The 17,157-nt window shown below is 32.6% G+C and overlaps 1 protein-coding gene across 6 annotated transcripts in view; it reads left to right on the plus strand.

Moving 5' to 3' along the window:
- The window catches only part of REPS1 (RALBP1 associated Eps domain containing 1), a 71,999-nt gene that overhangs the window by 44,132 nt on the left and 10,710 nt on the right, over positions 1-17,157 (plus strand). For 2 of the 6 annotated variants that reach the window (XM_039869764.1, XM_039869767.1), the window contains exons 9-13: positions 5,281-5,402; positions 8,842-8,922; positions 14,215-14,302; positions 15,087-15,188; positions 17,054-17,126. In XM_039869764.1, coding sequence (XP_039725698.1) covers positions 5,281-5,402; positions 8,842-8,922; positions 14,215-14,302; positions 15,087-15,188; positions 17,054-17,126 — 466 coding nt within the window. The remainder of the gene's footprint in view (positions 1-5,280; positions 5,403-8,841; positions 8,923-14,214; positions 14,303-15,086; positions 15,189-17,053; positions 17,127-17,157) is intronic. The other 4 variants (XM_039869766.1, XM_039869765.1, XM_039869768.1 and 1 more) reach the window with 4 other exon arrangements.

The following is a 17,157-nucleotide window of genomic DNA, read 5'->3' on the forward strand; positions in this document are numbered from 1 at the left end:
GGAGAATAGGAATTAATTTTAGAAATAGAATATAATTTTTGATGCATTTAATATTCAAAATAAAGCATCTTAAATTAAGTCTTAATTTATTTCTGCATATTCATCGATTATCCCGCTTTTAAGTATGAATGAAAAGGGTACTATTTCTAGTTTCCCTTGAAGGCTTAAAATTTATTGAAATTTGTTTATTCTTTATTTTAAATATTTTTTCTTATAAGAATAATATTGACATTTCAAATAAATAAAAGATATAGTTTTGATGAAGCTATTAAATGAGATTGGAACCTCAAACCTTTATGATTAAAGAATTCTTCCTACAGGTTTTGCTACATGAAAGCAAAATAAGTTTTAAATCATAAGACCTTAGGGAGAGTATATATTTCTATAAGATTCATAATAGCTGGGAGTCATTTTTGAAATAATTTTTTAGTATATTGAGTATCATACTAAGAAAATAAAAGAAGTTTAGGATGGATAGCTTATAAACCTAGATAAAAACTGAAGCTCTTTAAGAAAGGTAGTTCAGCAGGTATAATGTATGGAACTGAATCTGTGGACTTTTCACAGTCTTTGGAGGCACAAGAATGAAAACTATGCACAATGTTTTTATTTTCTAGTGTGATCCTGAAAATATAGTTTGCACTCATTTAATTTTCACACATTACTAACTTTTAAATGTAGACTGACCATACATCAGTATGATCACACAGGGTTGTGTCTTCCAGACACACTTTTATACATGAAAATACTTTTTTGCATAAAAGCCCTTTTGGGGTTGACTTTAACAAATAATTTAGGCTCATGCTCTTCTTTTTCAGCCCTGATGCTCTGATGATGTCAGGGGCAGAGCAGAACCCTCAGGAGGGAGGCAGGGTTGACACAGTGTTCCAGCAGGAGGCTAGGTTGGAACACTGCATCAGGTAAGAGTAAAACTACACCCCTGCCTCCGCGAGGATAACAGTCTTAAAGACTAGCTTTTGTTGGGCAGGCATGAAGCTCTTTGTTGGAGTATTTCTAGGGAGCCAAGTGGAAGGAGGTATAGTTTTATTTACAGACCTAATGCTCATGACTGTTAGTTTCTAGAAAACATAGGTAGTTTGCTCTTTTTCTACTGCCATTTGTTCTATATATGAAGTAGGAAACACTATATAATTTTGTTAATTCCAGAAATAATTTTTGAGTTTTCTAGTGATTTTTCAAACTTTTTAGTCTTAGAACCCGTTTACAGTCTTAAAACTTACGATAGACCCCTAAGAGCCTCTTTTATATGACTTAGATCTATCAGTAGTTACCCTATGAGAAATTAAAACTGATAAATTAAAAAATTATGGCTTTTTAAAAATAACAATAATGAACCCCTTAAATGTTAGCATAGATGTTTTTAGAAAAATAACTATATTCTTTAAAATAAAAAATAAATTATGAAAAGGGTGGCATTGTTATACATTTTTACAAATCTCTTTAATATCTATTTTAGAAGAAGACAGCTAGATTCTCATATTTGCTTCTGCATTCAGGCTGTTGGATATATTATTTTATTTGAGGTATATCAGGGATTGGCAAACTAAGCCCTGAGGGCCAGATCTAGTCTGCTATTTTTGTATAGCCCACAAGAAAAAGTATTTATGTGTTTTTTCTTTTTAATCATTAGGAAAGAAAAAGAACAATATTTTGTAACACATGAAAATTATATGAAATTCAAATTTCTGTGTATATTAATAAAATTTTATTGGAATACAAGCCAAGCTCATTCCTTTATGAATGATCATGACTGCTTTTGCACTTCAACAGCAGAGTCAAATAGTGCAACAGAGACAATATAGCCCGCAGAGCCTAAATACTTACTTTCTGGCCCTTTGTAGAAAAAGATTGCCAGTCTTTTTCTCCAGTACAAAATCTGGCTTCACATAGTGAAAGGAAAGGCTGTTTTCAGATAATTATGGATATTCTTTGGTACTATACCCAAAGTCAACAAATGGTAATTTCTTAAAGGTTAATTGCGATGCGAAAACTGAAATCGTATTAATGAGCTGTTGTACTGTTACATTAAAATCCGTAGTTCTGTTATGCAGTTTGAATACGCTTTGAATCTTTAGCTTATTCATGGTTTTATAAACATAGTGCATTTCATTGTTTGATCATTTGTAAAATGATAGTTCATTGAGTTATACAGATTTTTCAAATGTTGAGATATTTTATTATAAAATATTAAAAAAAAACATTTGTCAATATTACAGTCTGCCTTATCAAAGAAGTCTTTAAGTGCTGAGAAGTTCTTGAGCTTGTTGGATATGGAAAATTAGAATTTTCCAAAATTCTAATTTTCTCTTGAAAACTTCAGAGTTTGTCATTAGTAACAAGTAGTGTAAACAGTTGTTTTCCTTGATTTGACAGGCTCACTTAATTCACTTTTGAGAAAATGCCTAAAACTCACATCTGAACGATTATAGTTTATCAGCTGTCCTTTCAAGAAAAACTGAAAGAAGTGGCCTCTTCAGCAGACAGCTGAATCCCAGAAGTACTTTTCCTTGAGACAGTCATTGTACTTTGATATGGAGCAAAAGTGCAATATATGTATTACTTTGGAACTCCATTATATAAATTTGGAAATATATGTATATATATTTCCCATTTTGTCACACAGTATTAAAAAGGAATGTTTTCAGGGCTGAGATTTAATAAAAATAATTTTTACTGCTTAATTGTGAACATTCAGTGAGATTGCCATGTCTCTTTGTTTATTTATTTTAACTGGAAGGCGTGTGGCTGAGGAATACAATAACTGGTATATTTTGGTGCTGCTGCCTTTATTCTTGCTGATATACTAGCAGTTTTACCTACCATTGCTTTTGCCTCATCAGTTCAAATGCCAACATAGAGGAAAAAAAAAACATTATTATAGTTATTACAAAATTGTTTTGACTTTTCAGACCCCTAAAAGAGTCGTGGGGATTCCCAGGAGTCCCTGGTCTACAGTTTGAGAACTGCTACTCTAGGAAAATAACTCTGTTGAAATAATTATGAAGTATAATTATTTGGATGGATAATATTTCAGTTCTTAGCCTCAAGAGGCTAGACCCACTGCAATTTTGTATCAGTGAATCACTGAGGTTCCTGGAATCTATCCCAAATTATAATGGGGTAGGGTACAGTCTGGCCCTAAATTTGTCAGTAGATGACTAACATGATAATAGAGGTAGAGAAAGGCAATCTAGGGCCCCAGTTTGCCCCAAGATGACATTTGTCTGACTTTAAATAGGTTTTTTGAAAATTAATCATCCTATAGTTAATAATACTATTTTAATCTTATTTATTTTTCTTTAACACCTGCTTTGGGGGATCTCTTAAAGACACTTCATTCACCATCCTCCTGACAGAATTTTAGTTTCAGTTAACTGCCAAATTTATAGCTATTATCCTTCTTTCCTTAACTTCCATTCCCTTTGTTATAGAAGACAATGTCCATAATTTTTGTTCACACTAAAAACCACAAGCTGTCCCCATGAGGAATTTGCTGCTACTATTTACCATAAATAATTTCTTCATTAGTTTTTCTCTAAGAGCTTTGAGTTAAGAGGTCTTCATAGAACATTAGCTGAAGCCTTTCTGCCTCATTTGGTTCTATACCACTCCGACACTTTTATTGAGAAAGGGATAGGATTAAGAAAGAAATAGCAACAATTCCTAATCTTAGAAAACAAAAATTTATCAAAAATGTGATGCTGGACTGCAAATTAGAACTTGGATTGTGTTATGACTATAAAGAAATAATATCACGGTAATTAAAAGGGAGCATTTTGAGACAGTCATGTAACAGAATAAGGTGAAGAGAAATTTTGAGAACTTTTCAAAATATCAGTAGTAGTGTTGGTTCTTGGAAAATGACAATAAAGGAGAATTAAGTGAAGAACAGAAAAATTAACTCATCAAATAAATATTAGTATGTATTAGGTCCTATGTTAGGCACTAAAATGTGAAGGATTTACTTATGAATAGATCGAAGGGTTAAAACATATACATTGCTAAGTTATAATATGGCTGTATGTCTGTTTAGGAATTTGAAGTATAGTGCTGACATTTAATGGCAAATGTTTTTCTTTCTGATGGAGAAACTCGAGTTTTATTCAACTTGCCCATGGTCCAACAGTGAGATAGTGACAGATGTTAGAATCATACTTTGATAGAAGTTCTAAATAGATTAGGCACTCCCCATTAATTTGGCAATTAATGTTATTTTCAAACTGGGATTATATTCATAGCCATGTAAAATTTAAGATTGGAATGAGAATTTAGTTACCATTGAAATTCCTTCTGTTTTTAAATTGGAATTTGAGACATTTTAAATTAAGGCTTAACTAATTAAAAGAATATGCTACCACGTGAAACTTTAAAAACCACTTCGGAATCGTGTTACGGATTTGTAGCTTTCTCAGTGAAGTCTGTAAATGCCATTGAGCCTAATGATAAAAAAAAAATTGTTTTGTGTGGGCTCATTGACTTTGCTTGTTGCTCATGCTTGGGACTCATCCTCTCCTTCTGCTGTCTGCCCTATAAAAATATTCTGCTTCTTGGTAATGGGGAGACTTAACTCTAAATTTATAGCCATTAGCCTCCTTTCCTTAACTCTGTTCCCTTTATTATCATAGGGAAAATGTGAGTAAATTGTATAAATTAGCAGTTCCAAAGTATATTCCAAAGGACTGTTGAGGGATTATATTTGATAAAAGGTTTGTGTTTTGGAAAAACTGATTTAAATTGTTTATTAGCTCTAGGACTTTACCAGTCTTTGATATGCAGATGTGCATGGGGATGCTCCACCAGGGTATTACAGTATCCCTAAATTTATTTGAACAGAAAGCCTAATTTTTTAAAGCACCTTACTAATATCCCATGAAATACACTTTAGGAACTGGTACATATCCACCCCTGTTATCAGAAAACAATTCAAAGTGTGTGCTCTATTGTATTATTATTATATATAACTCCGTATTTATTCTTTGAATTTCCATGAATTTACTTTCATGGAAAGCTGTGGTTTTGAGTAAACAATAAGCAGCAAGAATAAGTACTACCTGATTGTTCAAATGTTTATTAATTTTTTTAAAATTTTCAATTACAGTGACATTCAGTATAAATGTAATGTTTATTTTGGAAACAGGAAAGGAAATTCAGATCATAAATTACTACTTGTAAAACTCTTCAGTTTGTTTTTTATATAAGTAAATATCCCTAAACTAAAATATATTATTTATAGAGAATTTCTTTATTTTTAAATTGCAGACGTTGGGGATCAGACAGGTGAGGTAGGTTATTCAGGCTCTCCTGCAGAAGCACCTCCAAGCAAGTCACCTTCAATGCCGTCACTAAACCAGACTTGGCCGGAGATGAATCAGAGCAGTGAGGTTAGCAAAGCTTCCTTTTTCTTTCATTAACATTAACTTTGTTAAGGTAAGACATTCCAAACAGATTAATTTCAGCATCTGGTTCTTTCAGTACGTACGCATAGTTAAAAGAACATATCAAATATGACTGAGAAATGTTTGTGATTATGTGACTCTTTGAGGTTTTCAAAGTACCTTTTCTCATATATACTATCATTTGGTTTCCACCACCCATTCCACTCCTAAACCTTGGGAGTTAGATGGGGCAGACGCATGCAGTTAACAGTCAAAAGGGTGAATGTCTTGGCCAAGATACTGCATAGCCATTAGGGAACAAGAGCTAAGACTTGAACACAAGTTCTTCCACAGTGTAATACAGTGGCTGCGATACAGTTGACTGCAATTCAGTCAACTGTATCGCAGCCACTGTATTGCACTGCCTTCTCATTCCTGTAAACCTGGTATGTGATATACAATATTTGGAATCTTAGCTTTGAAAATGATAGGAGAAGTCACTATTCTGGCTTCCCATGTGAACAAAGTATTTCTTCAACCCCAGCTATTCCTGATAATTTAGTTTTACTTAAAATAGAAGGATTTAACCCTATTAAATACAGTGATTAAGGATACCTTGTATATAAGAACAAACACAATATGCAAAACAGAATTTGAGACAGATGCACTCCCCTTCCTCACCATTACTTTGCAACTCCATCATAAAACAAACAAAAACAATAAAAGTAGGACTACTTGATTAGAATAAGAAAAGGGACCCTGAGGCCTTGCCTTCCCAAAGCACCCTGAGGCCCCTGTATTAAACCTTAGTGCTCTATAGAACTGGTTAAAAATTGCTGTTCTAGCCTATTAGAGCAGTTCTCTTGGAGAACAAATTATTAAAAAATGAGCAAAAATAGTGGTTTTTGCTCAGTTTTTTCTTAAAATTTTTTTGTATCATTTTTAGGTAATGCTACAAGTATAAAAGTTTCTTGAGTTTTAGGAAAAAATTCTAAGCTTCTGTGCTTTCTATATCTTTTAAAGCTAGAAAAGTACTGGATTAAACAGACAGTACTTAATTTTGGACAGTTGAAAAACATAAGTAACTGGCAGATGTAAAGTACTTGCTGCTGCTTTATGACATAATCATAGACACTTGTGCCTGAGATGTAATATACCACCTGTCATACTGTCAGATGTAAAGCCATTTATATCTGTTTTTCTGGAGGGAAGAATTAAGCCATGAAAGAATTTAGTAGTAAAGAGGCTTTTATATAGAGTAGGGTTACTGTTCTTGAAACCACTATTTTTGCTCATTTTTTAAAAGCAATACCAAATTAAAGAAGTTTTTTTTTTTTTCATTGATATCAGCTAATAAGTAAAAGCAGCTCTTTAAAAAGCATCTCAGTTTTAAAGCCCCTCTTTCTAGATAAAATTGTGTGTGATCACTAAAGTCTAGGAATGAAAATCCCTTCTGTATTTTAATAAGTAGTTGTATTTTCTCTTTTTAAATACTTGTAGCAAGTTTCATTTTGTAATATTTGGTAATGTTATGAATGTCGTAATTTTTTTCTCTGTGGAAAATCAAAATGTTAATAAAACTAACATTGATTTTAAGACGTGTTTATAATTTTCTACCACAAAGCTCTAATCTTTCAACAAATATTTATTTAGTACCTCTGAATATGGACAAGGCACTGAATATGGACAAGGCACTGTAAGGGATAACACTAATAATAATCCCTAACATTGAGCACTTTCGATGTGCCAGTTCTGTTCAGAAGCTCTTGACGTATGTATTTACTTCATCAGAACAGTCCTGTGACACAGGTGTTACTAATTATTAGAATTTCAGTAGTCTGGTTCCAGAACCTGTGTTCTTGACCATTTTACTAAAGTTATGAAGATAAGAGTGTCCCCTCTGCTCTTCAGGTAGCTTAAATATGGTCTTGTGAAACCAGATAAAATTTCACGCTACCAAATAGGTAAATAAATGCCTTCTTGTTGGCAAAAATCTATATCTAAACTTTTCCCCCACAGTTAGATAATTAGGATTTTTAAAATTCCATCTGTACCCAAGCAACAATAATTATTAAAACTATAACAATTAATAAGTCACTTCCCTGGAGTGATATCCCTTACTAAAAACGAATTATTGTAGGTTCTCTTTATTTAAGAAACATTTTGAATGTATCAGTATATCTTAGTATATCTTAATTTTCATGATTTAAAAACTAATTTGTAGGCAGAGCTGTCGAATGTATTAGCCATTTTCTTAGATAATTTTCATCATTATTAATTTGCTAATATTTAATTTCTACAAGTCTTCTCAAATTATCACTGTTTTAAATAATGTCGAACTTTGAAGCATAAAAATGTGTACTTTTCCATACTGAATTATAAAAAGAAGATTTTGGTTAATGGGGTAGGTGTGTCTGTGTGTAAACATCTGTTTGTATATATTGTGTATGTGTAGATGTTTTTCCCTCTTCAGAGTACAACTGATAATTCTTGATCAAATTGTAATAATTTTAATGCAGTTTTGATAAAATCGTATACTATTTTATTACTAAGATCTTCAAAACATGGAATTTACTAAAATTAACATTGGCTGTCACTCCACCTATTTTAAGAGATAGGACATTTGTGTACCTCTTTTAGAAGAGTAGTATTTCATATCAAAATACATCTTCTAATTATAACACATACTCAGATGCTTGATTTGCTCTCATTGTGGCCGCATTCTGATTTATCTAGCATGGCAGGGGTGGGGCGGGTGCCTGATTGGCAGTTCTGTCTTTTGGTCTGGCATGGTCCTGTTTCTAGTGCTGATTGCAGGGGTTGACTTGCTACAGATTACAGATTGACATGAGCTCAAACATATATTAATTCTAGAATTCTTTGCATTTTATCCCAATTACATTTTTATTAAATATACATATGTACAAAAGGTGTGCACGTACATAATAGAATCATCTTTCAGGGGTCGCACTGGCAAGTCAAACTGACTTGCTTTTGTTTTGACCAAAAGTTTGATACTGGAGATTCAGTAACATCACCAAATCAATACATTAACACTTACATTTTAAAAGAAGGATTTGAAGTTATTCTTTCTCTGGTCAAGACAGACCCTTTTACATTTTTACTTTGTCACCATTTATACCACTTAGATTCTGTTCCTCTATTGTGTTTTGAGATTGAATTCTGAAGTCTTCGAATCTCTTCCATAGAGATTGCAATAAATTGTTATACATTTGATTGTGAAGTTGCTCACCTTATATTACAAGAAGACCTAGCATAGATGAGTATAAAATGTTTATTAAAAAAATAGAAATTATGTAATTTAGTCAGGTATGTGAAACACAACTTGCAGTGCAACCTCTGAATTACTTTGCTAAATCTTCTCCAGTGATCTTTTACTCCATCTTTCTCGTCATGCTGATTTGTCTCTCCTCTGTCTGTTCAGCAGTGGGAGACATTTAGTGAACGCTCTTCAAGCTCACAAACTCTGACCCAATTTGATTCTAACATTGCACCAGCTGATCCTGTAAGTCAATCACTTAGCTTGCTTGTTTGAAATTAATTTTATTAACCCAAATTTCCATTCATTATGGTTTTTAGCAGATATGCATGATTCAGTGGAGTGCTTAGAGGGAAATGGTGGCAGGCTTTTCAATTTTTGTGTTTAATGGCAGAAAGAACATTTTTACCATTGTTTGTATTTTCTAATTATTTTGGTGAGTGAAAACTGTATGTTTTTAAAATCTGGTGTCTAAACAAGCATTCTGTGATAATAGGTTTAGTTGACCTTGTTTTCATTTGCTAATTGAGTGTATGTTTTATTAAACATATACTGTTTATTTCAGTGTAATGACAGTAAACACTATCTTATTTGTATGCTTACACATCATGTAATATGTACTATGTATGTAAATATGCAATGTCATCTTTTATTTTAATAGTCCAGATGGTATGGCTTTGACAAATAGTATGTTGAATTCTGTTACAAGAGAGTCAAGTTCAACAAAACAATACAGAGTTGTTAGTCAAAGATTCCCATTGTGCAAAGGAGCCCTCTGTCTTGTCTTCCTGTGGTTGTGTTGCTTTAAAAATGCTACAAAGTTCACATCCTGATTTCAAAAATAAATTATATTCCCATAGATTTAATTTTATATATGAACCACCTGTCCCTCAAGTTGTTTAAAAACTTAAGTACCTTAGCTATTAATCATTCTTCTCACTATTCATTCCTCTTTTTTTAATTTTTTTTTTCTTTTAAAGAGAGGACATGTTAATAAGCACTTTTCAAAATGAAAAGAGGACATAAGTAGGAAAGGAAAAAGAGTGTAAAGGTAGGATTTTAAAAATTGAGTTCAGTGGAAAAATAAGGAGAAAGTGACACACAGCATTTTTTTTAGATGTTTCAGATCAAAGACAGCCAGCATTTATTAATTAAATGTAAAAATGGTCTTGTTATTTAATGTGGATTTGGGAGAAGTGACATTTAAGGATAATAGTACATCAGCAGTTTAAATTAATGGACCTTTGGTGTGTTTTACAATTTTAAAGAGTTTATATCTATTTAAAATAATAGCGTTGCTATTACACTGAATCCAAACAGATAACATAGAATTTTTTTAAGTGTATTTTGTAATTTATTAATTATACAAGATTCAGTTAATATATAGGTCATCTGTGCCTTTTGCTTCTATTGTTACTTTGAGGGCATTCATTAATCATTGACTTTAGTCTTTGAAAAATTAAGGAGAAATAAAAAGGCAACACAATTTTTGCTGCTTATTAGCAGCTGTAATTGAGGTCTTGGGAAGTGACATGTGCTGTAAACTAAAAGAAAGTTTTACCTGAGCGCTAAGTTTCATTTCTTCATATTATTTTTATCTCCTACTTACATAGTCAAGTTAGTTTTATATAAAGTACTCAATAAAAGTACTTTATTTGGGATGTAAGGTTTATTGCTATTGATGTAGCAATAAAGAAACTCTATTTTATTCTCTAACCCTTAAGAGATAGTGAAAATAATAATTTATAGTATTATGATTCTTTGTCAGTCCAGGAAAGAACATTAAATATCAAAACCTAGAACTCAGAGGCAAAATAAATTGACTCATGACTGGCAGGAAATGCAGGGAAACATTTAGCTTAATAACAGTAATGTTCTTCTAACTTCTTGGAAATATACAGATTTATGAATTCCATTCTAGTGTTTAAAATGATATAGCTCAATACTTCCCTTTTGTTATCTCTAGTGTGGCAGGAGGCTCTAGAAAAATTTAAAATGGTTAATTGACCCTTTAAACGTGAATTTAGACTTCTAAATTTGATAAAGTTGCCAGTCTTAAGTGTTTATAATCTGGTACCTAGAAACATCTTTATTTCTTTTATGGTGGCAAACTTAAACCTAAACTTTGTTCTCTAACTAGTAATTCTTTAAACTTTCAATTAGGAGAATGACCTGTTCTCACTGAATTTCTAACCTTCATTTAATACTATCTGACATACTGCCTGTCTGCAGAGTACAGCCAGTAGCCACAATCTCAAATGATCCTTTCTAAAGTTTATGTAAATAAGGATTATAAATAAGGTCCATTCAGATTAGAACAGAATTACTTAGGGGAGAAAAAAAAAAAACTACAGTTTTAATATGAATTTGACATGCATGACAGTGTTGGAAATATTTAATGTAATATATTTAAAAGCTACAATTTGGTAATTAGCTCTTTGCTCAATAAAGTGAAAATCTATGAAAAGCTCCAAACTGCTGTGTAGCAGTTAGAGACAAGCTATCACACAGTGCAGTGACCTCAGTTGCAAACTGAGATGGTTAATTATTAGGCTCCCAGAATTGTGATGAAGTTGAGTTTCTGATATCTCATTTCCAGAAAACTTGATTACTGTTGTTGAACTGCTTATCAGTTAATAGACTCTGGCAGAATCTGCTTCTGCAAGGAAATTCTAGACTGATGAGAAGTATAATGTGCTAGTCTTTGCCATGATTTATTCCTGATCTTGAGTGCTGTAGAACTCCTGAGTAATTCAGGGTGTCAAAGGGAGTTAGTTTGATCACTGATTGTCAAAAACAAAATTCCAGTCTTAAGTAAATCACAGTTTAATTATTAAAAGCTTGATTAGTGTTATATAGCTGATTGTGATAAGTATATGTGGCTGTGAACAAAACTGGGGCAGAGAGCCATGGGCCAACTCAGCCTAGTATTTTGAGAAGATGTCCATAAAAGAGCTAATGTCTGTGTGCTGAGTTTTGAATGAAATGGAATTGACAAAAGTTGACAAGGACTCTCTCTAAACAGAGAGAATGAGCAGGATCTATTCAGTGTGGTGAGAGTATAGGGTAGATATGTGTATGGGGGAATGATGGGGCTAAAGAATGTGGTTGGAACTAGACTGGGAAGGTCTTTGTATACTAGATCAAAGATCTGAACTTAATCTCATAGACACTATTGGCCAGCAAGAAGTACCATGATAAAATAGGGGCAGGGGAGATCACTTGGGCAATAATGTGAAGAATTGATGGGATCAAGACGAGATGAAGAGCATCTGAACTAAGTTAGTGACATAGGAATAGAAAGTAGTTAGGGTTGGATTCAGACAGAAGATAATAGGATTTAAAGCAAGTAGAAAGTATAGATACGTGAGCATAATATTCAGTAGTGCTAAATTGTATAAAATCAGGTGCCCAAATATATGATACAAATGTGCCACGAGTGATTAGGAATGGGTTTCCTAAAGGCTTTGGGTGATTTAAATAGGTAGAAGAAAGTGAGCAGAGCCTGCCAGTCTTACACTTTTCTTTCTCTATTTTTAAATTTGAGGATGCTAGAAAGTGTTCATTTGGCATCTTGTGACTCAGGACTCAGGCTTATAAGCATTCATGGTCCTTCATTTGGATATTGAAATGCTTAAAGTCAAAGCTCTCTATCCTGCTTTACGTCATTCACAAATGGAAGCTTTCAATACTGGTCTGTAGTTAGGTTTGGTCTTCAAGGAATTACCGTGTCCTGTAGCAGTAGGACCCATTGGAGTAAAGCTGTTGCAGGCTTATGGCAACCAGTAGTTATATGACTAAAGTTTGTAATACAAAATTGCTTTGCTGCTGGTACAGAAACTTAGGCAACTTATTTGGAGAATGAATAGAAAATTCATGATTTTCTTTTCTTGGAGACATTGTTCTTCCATTTATTGTACTGGAATTATATGAAAAGACTAATATTTATAACTGTTAACCAGTTTTATAAATTCGATTTTATACACATACACACAAAATATAAAATGAATAGAATGAGTTAAAGCATCTAATAAACTTTTCTTCCTTGTTTCTCATAGTTATTTCTGCTATTAAAATTATAAGTGAAGAAAATAGTAGTTATTCCTAAAGCCATGTTTTTAGTAACCATAACAACATCTTAAGTGCATTATTATATTTTTTTGAGAGTGACTCATTATTATGTGAGAAATCTAAACCTTTATCCATCTCTAATGTTCATCTTTATAACAATAATTTTAGAGTTGTAGGGGAAATGTTAGTTCACATCAATTGGACGATATACGAACCCTGTCCAGAATCTCACTGGTGTGGGGGGCAGGAAATTACTATGAATGGATTTATCAATATAATTGCAATAAAGACTTCATTTGTTATAAATTGTTTGAATTTAGAGATTATGAGACTAAGCCAGGGAGAGCTATCAGACAAGAGATGGCATACTAGAACTTTCTCCAGCAAAGGCTTGGTGTTAGTACTATCACCAAAACAGTGTCTGACTTAAACTGAAAGACTATTATCCTTCACGCTTAATTATAAACTTAACTCAATACTAGATATTCCAGATTTGAGGATCTCGTGTTCAGTCTTTAGCAGCAGCACACACAGAGTACTAACTGACTCTCTATGGAAGGAGCTGAGCCACATTAGCAGTGTTTTCAGCTGGTCTGTTGCTATTAAGCAAATGCTTGATCCTCTGGTTCCTCCCCTGGGAGTCTCAGCTCCCAGGGTCAGGCTTACAGGTGTACCCAGGGGTAACTTTCTCTTTTCCTCTCCTTTCTGGGAGATAGGCACATGTCTTCATCTTCTCTTCCTTGCCTTACTTACTCTTTTCATTCTTTTCAAAAGTCTATTCTACCAGTTTCTTTACTTTAACCAGACTTGACATTCATGAAATTGAAAGATAGCAGGTGTATTACAGTCTTGAGGGTTTAAGAAAAATATTAGAGTTTCAGAGTAGGAGTCTTATCCCTCTTAAAAATAGATTCCTTGTGGAAGTTTTATGCTAAATTTTAAAAAGCAGCTCTATAGAACCAATCTATAGAAAGTGTGGATTGTACCTGTTACAATATAATAGGACTCTCATTAACTTTGTCTTACGTATGAAAAAAGAAAAGTCACATTTTCTTGAGCAGTTTCATGAAAATGAGTTTAGTCTGTTACTTAGTTTTTGGATTCTCACGAAATAGTTCACTTTAACCTGAGAGGTTCAAATTTGTATAATTTCATCAGATCCTTTTGCACTTTGACTTTGAATACTGTATAGTTTTATAAGATCATTTTTTTCACCCAAATCTTTACTCAAAAGTGAAAATGTACTTTCTATAAAATAAGTCAGTTATTAGGAATATATAGTGAACTTGATTTTTTAAATACAATTCTTGAATATCTCATTTAAAAATTAATTTTCATGCTTGCCTTAGTGTGAATGAGGAAGTCTATCCACCAGTTTTTAAAGTGTTATTTTTTATTATTTCATAGTATTAGCTTGGCATTTTTATTTTTAATACAAATTCTGTATTTCCTCCCATTTGTCTCTAGGATACTGCTATTGTTCATCCAGTTCCCATTCGTATGACTCCCAGCAAAATCCACATGCAGGAAATGGAACTTAAAAGAACTGGCAGTGGTAAGCAAACTGTGGCCGGGCTATATTTTAATTTGGCGGGTTATGTTTTAGATGAGTATCAAACTGAAATACACAAGTAATTATTCTGTCAGGGTTCAGATTTCTTTCATAATTGTTTGTTTTTTAACATAGTACTTTGTACAATTATACATGTATATGTGTGCTTGTATATATTTTTTTTAATTTATGTTTTAAAAAACAAATTATTGAATTTAAGTTATAAAGTTTTTAAATAAGAACATTTGAAAAATGTGACTTTTCTGATACCTCATGGATTTTTATGATCACTTTTTTTAATTTAAAGTATGTTCAGATTTTAACTGAAGAGGTTATATGTTAAAATAATTTTGGCTTTGAAATTATGTTTTGCTTAAACTCTTGAATTTTCTCATTTAAGATTAAATGTTTTAGTTAGAGTTTCTCAAAGGTAGATTTATTTTCTATATAAGTCAGCATCATAAATACTTATTTTATAGCCATATGTGTGATATTTTAATTGCCCTACAAGGATAAAATGAAGTATGAACAGCCAAATCGACATTTTCATTGTAAAATATCTTCTATTATGGCAGAAAACAAAATTCTGTATAAACAGGTTTATATTTATTTTTATTAAAAATATTATTTTGTCAAAAAGATATATATTATTTTGTCTTATATCCCATGGATTTATCTACTTCTTTCAAATATCTAAATGAAGTCTTATCACGTTCACTGAGGTTTATAAACTTTTATTAGTTCAAATACCTATGACTTGTATTTTTACCTATTAATTCTCTACTAGATCATACAAATCCCACAAGCCCATTACTTGTGAAAACATCTGACCTGTCAGAAGAAAATAAGATAAACTCATCAGTAAAATTTGCTTCTGGAAATACTGTAGGTAAGTGAAAGATGATATTCCATCTTCCATTTGAGGTTTATTAAGTGTAGATTTAGAGTCTGAATAATGCAGATGTATAGCCAGTTGGTATTATCTTCACTGAATAAAGTAGAGAATAGTCAAACCCTTTTAAACACCCTGCCCTCTATATGAATAAATGCTTTCCCTTTGCTGCCCCAACCTGCTTCAGGGTAAGCCTCCTGTTTGCCATCCTTCTCAGTTAGCCACATTTAGTCCATTGGCTCTTTCCCACTAGTCCCTTTCTTTCTGTCAAGAAATTGTGTATGTATTCATTCATTTAGCCAATGTTAACTAACTACTATGTGCCAGGCTCTTCTAGACACTGGGATTCAGCAGTAAACAAAAGCTTTTAATGGAGTTTACAGTCTGTAGGAGACATAAGTGAAAGGGAGAGGGGAGTAATTCATATCCTAGGAGGTAATTAGTACTCTGGATAAAAATAAAGCTGGGAAAAAGGAAAGGGAGTGTGACATTTGAATTAAACTTTAAAGGGGAATGGAAGGATTTGGCTGTGTGAATACTTGAAGGACATCAGAGGCACAAGAACAGCATGTGAAGCCCTGATTTAGGAATCATGGCTTACTTTTGCTGCAAACAGCAGACAAACACTTGGAATAGAGCTAGTTAGCAAATTTGACAGGCAGAGATAGCAAGTGGTAGAATAGTAACCTGGGAGCAGGGTAAGACTGACTCTGAGTGAGGTGAAAAGCCATTAGAAGGTTTTGATTGTAGAAGTGACATGGTCTGACCTTCATTTTTTTTATTTTTAATGGGATCATTTCTGGATGCTATCTTGATAACAGGCCAGAAGACAGGAGTCAAAACAGGGAAAGACTGTTTAGGAGACAGTTACAGGCGAGAGAAGATGGCTTAGACTGGGGTGGTTAGCAGAAGTGCTGGGAAGTGGTCAGGTTCTGGCTATATTTTGTAGGAAAAAACCACAGGATTTGCTTACCTATGTGATACAGGATGCGAGTGAGAGAGAAGAGACGAGGGTAATTCAAGGAATTTTGGCCTGAACAACTGGGAATTGAGCAAGACTGTGATAGGAGTAGGTTTGTGGGGGAAGAAGAGGAGTTCAGTTTTATAACTCTTGAAAATACGTAGTAGTATTCCTTCATTTTATCCCTAGAGTTACTACTTTAAAATTTTTGTATGTCACACTGTTATTCTACTTCCGGATTTTCTGCTCCTTCATAAGACTGAGGAAATTTAAAATGCTGTTTCCTCAGGTGAAAAATGGGGAACCTCTGGCTAATTTCATAAATTTTATTGTCTAAGGACATTTTATTCCCTTGTGAAATTTTTAACTTTTTACATTAACAATTTTTAATAAGTTTTTTATTTGAAATATTTGTTTTGTTCCTTAAAAATGTAATTTTTAGTACAAAAGTAATTCATACTTATTGTAGAAATGTAATAAAAAATAAGAAAATTATGCATAATCTCACTATTTCACAAATGACCATGATTAACATTCACTGTCACCTTAATCCTCATTCTGTGCATGTGCTATATTTTTATATAAAATGAAATTATAATGCATATTCTGTTTTGTGACCTCCTTCCATGTAACCTATTTTGAATATTTGTTATTAAATGTTAACTTTTCTAGATTTAAACTTACTCTGTGTGCATAATATTTTATTGTTTAAATAGGCCATGAATTATTCAATTTATATGTAATGTTTTATAGTTAATAACACTGGGATGAATTGTTAACCTTTTAGCCAGTTTTTGAATATCTCTGATTTGTAAGAATAATTCAGTTACATTTGTTTGAGGCATATAGAGTAAAAGTGAAGAAATGATTATTATTAAGTAGAATATATTCCATTTATCAGCAGATGGTTACAGTAGTTCAGACTCTTTTACTTCAGATCCAGAACAGATCGGGAACAATGTAACTCGTCAAAGGTCAGTATTTCTGTCAATGAAAACCATATTA

This window comes from Pteropus medius, unplaced genomic scaffold, assembly GCF_902729225.1.
Source record: "Pteropus medius unplaced genomic scaffold, Ma_sr-lr_union100, whole genome shotgun sequence".
Classification (NCBI taxonomy): Eukaryota; Metazoa; Chordata; class Mammalia; order Chiroptera; family Pteropodidae; genus Pteropus; species Pteropus medius.